At 39.6% G+C, this 12,543-nt stretch overlaps 1 protein-coding gene across 2 annotated transcripts in view; it reads left to right on the plus strand.

Moving 5' to 3' along the window:
* EEIG2 (EEIG family member 2) overlaps nt 1–12,543 on the plus strand; it is an 87,641-nt gene that overhangs the window by 64,750 nt on the left and 10,348 nt on the right. For both annotated transcript variants that reach the window (XM_088835533.1, XM_055401737.2), the window contains 4 exons: nt 7,246–7,349; nt 10,923–11,018; nt 11,108–11,297; nt 11,389–11,516. In XM_088835533.1, the coding sequence (XP_088691659.1) occupies nt 7,246–7,349; nt 10,923–11,018; nt 11,108–11,297; nt 11,389–11,516 (518 nt within the window). The remainder of the gene's footprint in view (nt 1–7,245; nt 7,350–10,922; nt 11,019–11,107; nt 11,298–11,388; nt 11,517–12,543) is intronic.

Raw genomic sequence — 12,543 nt, forward strand, 5'->3', positions numbered from 1 at the left:
TACAGGGCATGGAGAGAATATTTATGAAATACCAAGCAGGTAGTAGTGTCATTTTAGGAGATCATTTTTCACATACTTTTAACATTGTTGTTGTTGGTTGGTTGTTGAGTCGTGTCTGACTCTTCTGCAACCCCTTGGACTGTAACCTACCAGGCTCCTCTGTCTATGAAATTTTCCAGGATCTTCCATATCCAGGGATTAAACCTGCACTGGCAGGTGGATTCTTTACCACTGAGCCACCAGGGAAGCCCACTCTTACATTACTTGAAATTCAGACACAACTGAGCAACTAAGCACACAAAATAATCCCATTCCTTTCATTCTGAAATTGAACTACATTAAACAATTTTTGATAAGAGATACAAAAACATTTTCAGAACAAAAGGGGTAATTTAGAATAAAAATGTGGCAAATGATCAGCACTCAGTGATTATGTATTTAACACAACTGAGTTGTCCAGGGAAACTGAGATTTCAGATTCTAAATTTGCCTTAATGTCAGTCCCTGTGGTTGATGAATTTTCTCCATAATGCCTAGTTGCCCCAGTATTAGAGCAGTTGATACAGATGGCTGAAATTATCAAGAGTTGGAGGTCTTCAGATTTTTTGAGACTGGAGAACAAGTGGTGCCAAGTTGAAGGAATAGCTCAAAATATTATGGTTGTGAAGTCAGGCTGGACAGGAAGGAGCAGAGCCAGAGGGAGACTGATGGAGAGGGAGAAGGGGAAGAGGCTGCAGGCTGAGAGTTTTGAAGGGTTGGAAAGCAAGTCTAAGAGGTAAAGGGGTGGAGACACTGCAAGTTGGCCACCTATGAAAGGCAAAACAAAGGATCTGGCTTTAAAAAGATGAGAATTTAGATAGGAAAGCATGAGTCACCATCAATGATTAGTGACTGTGGCTATACACTCCATTCGTTGTATTTCTTTTACATATTATATAGTTTTTCCCACAGATTATTATGATACTTGCCGTACAATAAATTCTTATTGCTTACCTATTTTGTGTATATAATCATATATATCTGTTAATCCCATACTCCTAATTTATCCCTCCCCTTCTTTGATAACCATAAATTTGTTTTCTATGTCTCTGAGTCTGTTTTGTATATAGATTCATTGTTTTATTTTTTTAGATTCCACATATAAGTGATATCATAATGTTTGTTTTTCTGTGTCTGTCTTCACTGAGTGTTATATTCTCCAAGTTCATCCATGTTGCTACAAGTGGCAGTATTTCATTTTTTTTGGTTGAGTGATATTCCATTGTATTTATGTACCATATCTTCTTTAGCCAGTCATCTGTTGATGGGTACTTGTGTTGTTTCTATGTCTTGGCTAATGTAAATAAATAGTGCCGCTATGAACATCAGGGTGCTTATTATGTCAGAGAATGTTTTACCTATGTTCTCTTCTAGGAGTTTTATGACAGCATGTCTTACATTTAGGTCTTTAAAACATTTTGAGTTTATCTTTGTATGTGATGTGAGGGAGTGTTCTAATTTCATTGACTAACATATAGCTCCCCAGCATTCCTAAGACTACTTGTTGAAGGGTCTGTCTTTTCTCCATCATATATTCCTGCCTTCTTTGTCATAGGTTAATTGACTGTAGGTGTGTGGGTTTATTTCTGGGCTCTTTGTTCTCTTTCATTAACCTATATATCTGTTTTTGTGCCAGTACCACACTGTTTTGATTAATGTAGCTTTGTAGTATGATCTAAAGTCTGGAAGTGTTATACCTCTACCTTTGTTCTTTTTCCTCAGGATTGCTTTGGCAATTTTGACTCTTTGTGGTTCCATATAAATTTAAAGGTTATTAATATTTGTTCTAGTTCTATGGAAAATATTATGGGTAATTTGATACAGATTGTTTTAAATCTGTAGATTGCTTTGGGTAGTATGGCCATTTTAACAATATTCTTCCAATCCAAGAGCATGGTATATCTTTCCATTTCTTTGAATCATCTTCAGTTTCCTTTATCAGTGTTTTAGTTTTCAGTGAATAGTTCTTTCACTTCCTCAGTTAAGTTTATTTCTAGGTTTGTTTCTTTATTTTTTATCCAATTTTTTTTTAGTTTTTTATATTTCATTCTTAGTATAAAACAGTGAGTTCTGTATATTAATCTTGTATCCTGCTACCTTTTTGAATTCATTTATTAGTTCTTTTTTTTTTTTTCTTATATGTTTATGGCAGGGTTTAATATTCAGTGATAAAAGTAAGACACGGTAATTTACCACAGGGGCAAAAAAATGCTCTTACTGAAAAATACATTTCCCAGAATTCTCTTTCCTATATGATTCCAAGTTAGGGTTCAGTTCAGTTCAGTTGCTCAATCGTGTCCGACTCTTTGCGACCCCATGAATCATAGCACACCAGGCCTCCCTGTCCATCACCATAGCTACAAAAAAAATAATGCAAGATTTGCAAGATGGAAGTGAAGCAGCAGCAATGGTTGGAAGGTTAGTGCAGGACCTCAAACATAACTGCAACTTGCACATGTTGTAGCTGATTTTTCAGCTATATTTTGTTGATGTCCTGCAGCAGCTGGATCTGCAGCTTTTTTGACCCTCACTGGATATTCTCAGCTTCTCTGAGACCTGGGCCAAGCACGTGCAAAGCTATGAGGTCAAGTATGCCAGCTTTATATACAGATTCCTGTGTGGTCAGTTTTAGATGCAGTGAGAGACAGCTGTGGGCAGTTTCCAGTTTGTCTTGTGGGTTCCTGTTTGCTCTTTCAGATTCCAATTTGCCTTTGCTTTCACCCATTTTATGCCCAGCTTTTTATCTTAAATGTGTGCCCTAATTACATTCTATGACTCTGGATCTCCTTAAACACTGGAAATGGCTTTTCATAGATGCCATTACCAGCTCCCAGAATTCACTAAGTACTATCATAAATCTCTTATTCCTTTTCCTTCATAGTGGTCCTTCTTGCTTGAGTTGGTATACCACAGGTAGCTGGCTTACTTTATCCCAAAATAGTCTTTGAAAAAAAAAGACATTTTTCATATGCGAGTCGTATGTGAGGCTCAAGACTTGGTCTCATTTAATCATTCCATAGCCAGTAGAGTGTGAGTTACAAAAGCATTGTTGTGTTCAACTCTCATTCACATCTATTATTCTTTTTTCCTTTTTTTTTTTTTTATATCTAAAAAAGAATTTTATTAAAAAAGCACAAATGCAAAGAAATGAACAGAGGAAAATTTATGCGTCGAACCTGGACTGGTCACTTATGATAATATACATGCTACAATTCCATTCTCTCCAATCATTCCACCTTCACCCTCTCGCACAGAGTCCCAAAGACTGTTCTAAATGCCTATGTCTCTTTTGCAGTCTCTTATACAGGGTTCAGGTTACCATTTTTCTAAATTCCATATATATGCGTTAATATACGGTATTGATGTTCTTCTTTCTGGCTTACTTCACTCTGTATAATTGGCTCCAATTTCATCCACCTCATTAAAACTGATTCAAATGCATTCTTTTTGATGGCTGAGAAATACTCCATTGTGTATATGTACCAAAGCTTTCTTATCCATTCATCTGCAGATGGACATCTAGGTTGCTTCCATGTCCTGGCTATTATAAACAGTGCTGCAATGAACATTGGAGTACATGTGTCTCTTTCAATTCTGGTTTCCTCGGTGTGTAGGCCCAGGAGTGCGATTGCTGGATCATATGGCAGTTCTATTTCCAGTTTTCTGAGGAATCTCCACACTGTTCTCCATAGTGGCTGTACTAGTTTGCATTCCCACCAACAGTGTAAGAGGGTTCCCTTCTCTCCACACCCTCTCCAGCACTTATTGCATGTAGACTTTTGGATAGCAGCCATTCTGACTGGTGTGAAATGGTATCTCATTGTGGTTTTGATTTGCATTTCTCTGATGATGAGGGATGTTGAGCATTTTTTCATGTGTTTATTAGCCATCTTTATGTCTTCTTTGGAGAAATGTCTGTTTAGTTCTTTGGCCCATTTTTTGATTGGGTCACTTAGTTTTCTGGAATTAAGCTGCAGGAGCTGCTTGTATAATTTGGAGATTAATCCTTTATCAGTTGCTTCATTTGCTATTATTGTCTCCCATTCTGAAGGTTGTCTTCTCACCTTGCTTAGAGTTTCCTTTGCTGTGCAGAAGCTTTTGATTTTAATTAGGTCCCATTTATTTATTTTTGCTTTTATTTCCAATATTCTGGGAGGTGGGTCTTGGAGGATCCTGCTGTGATTTATGTCGGAGAGTGTTTTGCCTACGTTCTCCTCTAGGAGTTTTATAGTTTCTGGTCTTACATTTAGATCTTTAATCCATTTTGAGTTTATTTTGGTGTATGGTGTTAGGAAGTGTTCTAGTTTCATTCTTTTACAAGTGGCTGACCAGTTTTCCCAGCACCACTTGTTAAAGAGACTGTCTTTTCTCCATTTTATATTCTTGCCTTTATTAGTTCTAATAGTTTTTTTGTGGAGACAGAGGCAAAACCTAAGATTCTAGTTTGGTGACTTTTGGATCGTGGTGGCATTCATAGAGAAAGGAAATATAAGAAGAAAACAGATTTGGGGAAAGAATATGAGTTTAATTGGACAAAAAATTGCAGGATAATAGGTAGATATCCTAATAGAATATGCAGTTGTGGAATTTAGGAGACCCTGGAATAGGAATAATCTATCAATTAAATAGGTTTAATGCAAATCTTTCATGAAAAGATGGGCACAATAAAGGACAGAAATGGTGTGGACCTAACAGAAGCAGAAGATATTAAGAAGAGGTGACAAGACTACACAGAAGAACTATACAAAAAAAAGATCTTCATGACCCAGATAACCGCAATGGTGTGATCAATGGACTAGAGCCAGACAGCCTGGAATGCAAGTCAAGTGGGCGTCAGGAAGCATCACTATGAACAAAGCTAGTGGAGGTGATGGAATTTCAGTTGAGCTATTTTAAATCCTAAAAGATGATGCTGTGAAAGTACTGCACTCAATATGTCAGCAAATTTGGAAAACTCAGCAGTGGCTACAGGACTGGAAAAGGTCAGTTTTCATTCCAATCCCAAAGAAAGGCAATGCCAAAGAATGCTCAAACTACCACACAACTGCACTCATCTCACACGCTAGCAAAATAATGCTCAAAATTCTCCAAGCCAGGCTTCAATAGTACATGAACCGTAAAATTCCAGATGTTCAAGCTGGATTTGAAAAGGCAGAGGAACTAGCGATCAAATTACCAACAACCATTGGATCATCAAAAAAGCAAGAGAGTTCCAGAAAACATCTACTTATGCTTTATTGACTATGCCAAAGCATTTGACTGTGTGGATCACAACAAACTGGAAAATTCTTAAAGAGATGGGAATACCAGACCACCTTACCTGCCTCCTGAGAACTCTGTATGCAGGTCAAGAAGCAACAGTTATAACTGGACACAGAACAACAGACTGGTTCCAAATCGGGAAAGGAGTACGTCAGAGTTGTATATTGTCACCGTGCTTATTTAACTTCTATGCAGAGCACATCATGCAAAATGCCGGGCTGGATGAATCACAGCTGGAATCAAGATTACTGGGAAAAATATCAATAACCTCAGATATGCAGATGACACCACCCTTATGCCAGAAAGCAAAGAAGAACTAAAGAGCTTCTTGATAAAAGTGAAAGAGGGGAGTGAAAAAGTTGGCTTAAAACTCAGCATTCAGAAAACTTAAGATCATGGCATCCCATCACTTTATGGCAAATAGATGGGGAAACAATGAAAACAGTGAGAGACTTTATTTTCTTGGGCTCCAAAATCACTGCAGATGGTGACTGCAGCCATTAAATTAAAGGACACTTGTTCCTTGGAAGAAAAGCTATGATCAACCTAGACAGCATATTAAAAAGCAGAGACATTACTTTGCCAACAAAGGTCCATCTAGTCAAATCTATGGTTTTTCTAGTAGTCATGTATAGATGTGAGAGTTGGACCGGAAAGAAGGCTGAGCACCAAAGAATTGATGCTTTTGAACTGTGGTGTTGGAGAAGACTCTTAAGAGTCCCTTGGACTGCAAGGAGAGCCAACCAGTTCATCCTAAAGGAAATCAGTCCTGAATATTCATTGGAAGGACTGATGCTAAAGCTGAAGCTCCAATATTTTGGCCACCTGTTGTGAAGAACTGGCTCATTTCAAAAGATGCTGAAGCTGGGAAAGATTGAAGGCAGGAGGAGAAGGGGATGACAGAGGATGAGATAGTTGGATGGCATCACCAACTCGATGGACCTGAGTTTGAGCAATCTCTGGAGCTGGTGATGGACAGGGAAGCCTGGCGTACTACAGTTCACGGGGTCGCAGAGAGTCGGACATGACTGAGCAACTGAAGTGAACTGAATGCAAATCTTAAATGTCTGTATCGCCAAGGACCTAAATAGTGTGACGATTCCTGTGAACTAACACAGTAAGGTATTTAAGTTGCCACTTAATGGGTCAGCTTCATGATCCCCCTTCAACCACCTTCCTATTTTATTTCAGGTCACCCAGGGATACTCTCTAAAGAGATGTGATTTTCCTCTAGATATCAACCTCAAAAAAATTAAGAATGTTTTCTTTAAAAAAGCAGTTGTTGTTAGAAATCAGTCTCGCCCCTCCCTGCTTCACAGCTTCTATATGGAGACAGGAGCCTTGAGTGAACGAATGAAACTATATTCATCAGCTACTCCCGAAGAATCCAGCCCCCAAAATCAAATCTAAAGAACTACGCTCTTTATTGACTCTCCCTCAAGCAGATGGCCTGTGTACACAGAAGCAGATGGAAGATAAAACCATAGATATTTAAGTAGATGGAGCCAACAAGAGATCTTAGCGTCGGAGGTGTGAAGTATCCCCTGCAGCCTCAGCTACAGAGGGGCTTGTGCTGCCACCTCCACGGCACAGACACATCCCTGCCTGGCCTGAGAATCGAGCTGATGTTTGGAGCCCCTGCACCACACTGCTGGGAATACACCTCCTCTCTTTTCCCATCCGTCTCTGTGGAGGCAGTGTCCTTTCTGGTCTCACTGCTTTTGTTGTGTAAAAAACTTTCTTTCCCTCATGAATTTTAATCAGGTTTTGAGGAATGCTCATGCATTATTTTGTTGATTTTTGTCACTTTCATCCTCAAAGAGGCGACATTACCAGCCACCTTTCCTGAGGCTGTGCACTGACCACATAATCCATCCCTTAACATTTCAAACTTTCACATTCACCATCCGTCCAGTTCTGATCCTTGGCAACGTTTGTCTGCAGGCCTCCTTCTACATCAATGTGTATACCAGTCGCTGGTGAATCGGAATCTCTGGAAGAAGATAGAAAAGGTGGAGAGACTCTCAAAATTCATCTTGGGATAGCAGGTATGGATGTGTCGCTTACTCGTTTTCTAGTTTGTAAGTAATCGTACTACCCTAAAAGATTCCCAGAGCCCCTCCCAGATTTGTAATTCTGTGAGTATATGTGACTTGAAATGAGCCAATAAGTATCAGCAGAGTTTTAATCATGCAGTTTTTCTTTAATCCAGTGCTTCATTTTGTCCAAAGGGAACGTCATGCTTTGATGAATTAAAAGCTCAATGTTGCAGTGACCCTCCCGGCCCCACCGTTGTGTGCCTCTGCTGCCCACAGATCCAGTAGGACACTACAGGAGTGTCCACATTCCCGGTAGCTCCTGCCAGTCTCCTTTCAGGTGGCGCTTCTCTTCCATGAATCATGTGCCCTCTGTCAGTGGTCCCCAAATATTAGTGCACATCAGAATCACCTAGTGGGCTTGTTAAACCATAGATTGCTGACACTGCAGCCAGAGTTTTTGATTAAGTAAATCCAGATTGGAGCCTGAAAACAGCATGGCTAAGTTCCCAGGTGATGCTGCTGCTGGGATCACTTCTCCAGACAAACTCATAGTCAGAGGCTGCCTGCCAAGTGTAAAGCAGGTAAGGGCAATGTCACATTGGCTGGGGGAAAAGCACTCATGAACTTCCTTTTTTATCCCATGCCATGTGACCAGGGTTGTTATTTGAAAGAAGAAGAAGAAAGGTGTAGTGATACAATTAATGTTTTCAGCACTCCTTAGATTGCAAAGATAAGGTTTATTATACGTAATGAGGATTATGATATTTCCTGATTTGAGATCAGTGAATTCTTTGTGACTTTTAACTCTCCCATTAGCTCCTTCTCTTCAGTATTTAAATATTCTGAATTCTTTCTCATATTGGAAACCACACACTCATCAGCCCTATATCATTCTCTATCGCCTGTTCCTCCTTGGGCTCATACTCTCCTCCTCCCTCCATGCCCACCCTCTTTCTCTCACACTTTTCATAACCAAATTTCTACGAATAATGTACTGCCCACTTATTCCTAAACACACAGGATTCTGGCTTCTGCATTCTGCCCTCTCTCAACGTCTCCAAGGATATGACTGTCAAGTCTTGTGGGCAATTTTTCTGTTCTCATTTGAATAAATTGGCCATTTATTCTTTCTGGAAACTTGCTCTTCCCTTGGCTCCCGCTTCTCTTCTCTAACTTCTCAGAGGCTTCTTTATCTTCTTCCTGCTTCCTCTTAAAATACTGATGCTCACCAGGATTTGGTTCTCTCCATTCACCCCACCCTGGGCAATGTCATCTGTACCTTCAATTTAACTGTCATGTAAATATGAGTTAGTGTGTTTGATTTACAAATTTGTGTTGCCTCCAGAACTTCATCCTGACTCCAGGCACATGTTTCCAAATGCTTTTTGTAAACATCCACTTCATGTCACATTAGACTGAAACCCATCTGTTTAACTTTTTTCTCAGCAGCAAGCCTCAAAGTTCCTCATGATCAGGTCTTACTTTATCTTTGGGTCAGCAGCATAATGGCCAGGGACACAGTAGAAATCTGTGACCAGTGAACGGGTGTCCTCAGGTGTCTTAAATTCCACATGCCCAGCACATCTTCCGAACTCTTCCTCCTGCATTTTGTGTCGCAGTTATCCTGGCACACACTTCTAGTTAGTAATGAAGTACTGTCATTTGTGCCTGCTCAGCATCTCTCAGCTGAATTATTATGAAAATCTTCACTCCTTCACCTTCTATTCATCCTGCTGCCAAAGTGATCTTCCCAAAATGTCAAGCTAGTCAAGTCACACCCTTGCTTAAAGCCACTGGATTATTTCCTTCCTTAAACTCATAGAGATAAGTCCTTCATTATCAGGTATCTGCTCATCTCTCTTTCCTTCAATAATAGTTGAGTATATGCCACCTTTACGGAATTATTTGCCTTTCTACAGAGAAGGCATGCTTTTTCCCACCTAATCTAGCCAAGAAATTCCTATATATTGTTAAAAACCTGGAGTTAATCTCCAACAGAGGTCTTTTCCCCATTACCACATAGTGTTCAATGTGTTTGTCCTTTGGAGCTCTTGATGGCTTCTTTTTGGTGATTGTATTTTGGTACTTGCCACATGAAGCACATATTTTGTTTATTTTGTACTCTTATATCTTGTACAGTATTGGGCATTGACCTGGTAAAAGCTTAATAAATATTTATTGAATAAACATATTTTGAAAACCAGTAAATGGATGAATTAAGATCTGAGCTAGCCCTAGAAATAAAGTGTATAATTCTTGATATGAACCAATTCTTTTCATTCAGGATTTGCTGTACTGGGGCTTAGGACCACGGTCAAGCAGGACTAGGGATGCTGGTTGGCATCTGTACCTTACAGTCTGTCCAGAAATGAAAAACCCTTTGCAGAAGGTCCAGATCACTCCAGTAGCTTACTTATTTGGCAGCATTTGTTGGCCCATCTGTGTTCAATATCATTTATAGAACTGTTGTTATAATTGTCATGTTACTCAGTTGGGTTTTATTTTGCCTGTAAGTGAAAAACAGTTTTAGTTTTCAAATATTTCACCCTAATGAAAATGGCCACAGTTCTGCATTCTATAGAAGAAGACTAGTTTTGAAAATACACAGTTGGCATCTGGAATATGCACATTATTAGGGAAATAGTAGAAGTGGGTTTGACACTGCTTTTTTTGTACATTTACTTTGAAACTGAATACTATAATCAATTTCTTCAGAACCTTATACTCAGTGGTATATCACATGCTGTGTTGTTTTAAACCACAGACATTTGTACAGATTATAGCTTAGCACTAGCATCTCTAATGCAAAAGTCACAAAGTACTCTTTAGCCTCCCATCATGATAGATTTGGGAAGCATGATTTCCTCAAACACCACACAAAAACCCAGCAATTCTGTGAGAATTTAGAAGAATATATCTGACTCCCTTTTTTAAAAATATTTATTATTTATTTATTTGACTGTGCCAGATCTTAGTTGTGGCATGTGGGATCTAGTTCCCTGACCAAGGATCAAACCTGGGCCCCCTGCATTAGGAGCACAGGGTCTCAGCCACTGGACCACCAGGAGTCATTTGACTCCTTTTTATCAGAGAAATACTAATATATAAAAACTGAAATAGTTTTATTTAAGATCGAATGCTATTAAATCTTATGAAAGGTACCATAGCACTTTGGTAAACTGAGGTATTTAAGTTCTTTGTACAGTATTTCTTGCAACACAGTTATTTACATTGTACTGATTTAAAGGAATTTCACTCTTGATAATGAATTTAGCCGCTTCTGAAATCCATAGATTGGGCTTCCCTGGAGGCTCAGTGGCAAAGAATCCACCTGCAATGCAGGAGACCTGGGTTCGATCCCTGCATCAGGAAGATCCTGTGGAGAAGGAAATGGTAATCCCACTCCAGTATTCTTGCCTGGAGAATCCTCTGGACCGAGGAGCCTGGCAGGCTATGGCCCATAGGGTCACAAAAGAGTTGGACATGACTTAGCAACTAAACAACAAAATCCATAGATTAGAATACATATCGACCATTGACTTGTTGACAATAAAAATAACATCATGTTATGACGTATTGCAGATCTCTCAGCAAAGAGTGCCTCTGTTCCAGACGAACTTGGTGCCTGTGGACATTCTAGAACATCAAGCTATGCAAGCCAGCAATCAAAAGTATCAGGTAGAGGCTAAAAGCGGTGCAGGGAAGGCATGTTCGGTTGCAGTATATTTGATACTAGTGTTAACAACCAGAGTGATTTTCTCTGACAGGGTATAGCTCCTGCCACTCCCGGTCATCTAGTTTCTCTGAGCTCTGCCACAGGAGAAATACCTCAGTGGGAAGTACATCAACAGGAATTGAAAGTATTCTAGAGCCGTGTGATGAAGTTGAGCAAAAGACAGCTGAACCAAGTCTTGATATAGCAGATAAAGAAGATACAGCTTTAGAAATACTCAACAGGTATCATTTTGGGCTCACTTTAAATGGGAAAAAAAACACTTCATTTTAATGACATAATAAAGGGAGGAATTTTTTTTTATTATTTTCAAAGATGCCCAGTGAAGCAAGATTCTGTAGAATCTCAGCTGAAGCGAGTTGATGATACCAGAGTGGATGCAGATGATATTGTGGAGAAAATATTACAGAGTCAAGACTTCAGCCTAGATTCTAGTGCAGAAGGTGTGTAGATAGCCATTAAGTATATGTAAATATGGACTTCCCAGGTGGCGCTAGTGGTAAAGAACCTGCTTGCCAATGCAGGAGATGTTAAGAGATGTGGGTTCGATTCCTGGGTTGGTTGGGAAGATCCCCTGGAGGAGGGCATGGCAGTCTGCTCCAGTATTCTTGCCTGGAAAAATCCCATGGACAGAGGAGCCTGGCAGGCCTATGGCCCATAGGGTCGCAAAGAGTCAGACATGACTGAGGCGACTTAGCATGCATATATAGATATATGTGATCCAGGTTTGTATAATCCATGTGGTCAGTAGTGAATAGGCCGTACATCATGATACTGAGTGTTGCATATTTGTAAAATAAACTTCACACCCATTAAAAATCTGAAGATAGCTATATACCTTGGGCTTCCCGGGTGGCTCAGTGATAAAGAATCCACCTGCCAAGTAGAAGACACGAGCTCATTCCTTGGGTCAGGAAGATCCTCTGGAGGGGAAAATGGCAACCCAATCCAGTGTTCTTGCCTGGGAAATCCCATGGACAGAGGAGCGTGGCAGGCTACAATCTATGGGGGTTCGCAAAGAGTCAGACAAAACTTTGTGACTAAACAACAACTTTATAATTTATTTGCTAAGGGACATTAAATTTGGGAAAGAATTAACTTTAAAAATATCAATTTTTAAGAAAGCTTTTATTGTACTTTTTAACTATGCATCAATGCCTGCTTTATAATAGATATCTTCATCTGCTTTGTCATAATGGGGCATAAGTACCTCAGGTCACTGATGCAGTTTGGGAGGTTGGATGGTAGTCCCTCATTCCCTCCTTAGCATTTTCACTGAAGCTGAAAATTTACATGCCACCGATTTGAAAAGTATAATTATTCATGCTGGTGTGACTATAGAGAGCAGTTAACAATGGACTTAGTTTCATTATGTAACTGGTTGTGAAGAGAAATAATTAAACCCCACTTGAGGAAATTTGTAGGAACAGCTATCTTCTTTACTCAGCTTTAAGAAAAATAGCTTACAGA

The sequence above is a fragment of the Moschus berezovskii genome, chromosome 4 (genome assembly GCF_049115385.1).
Source record: "Moschus berezovskii isolate FMDL1 chromosome 4, NW_MosBer_1.0, whole genome shotgun sequence".
Classification (NCBI taxonomy): Eukaryota; Metazoa; Chordata; class Mammalia; order Artiodactyla; family Moschidae; genus Moschus; species Moschus berezovskii.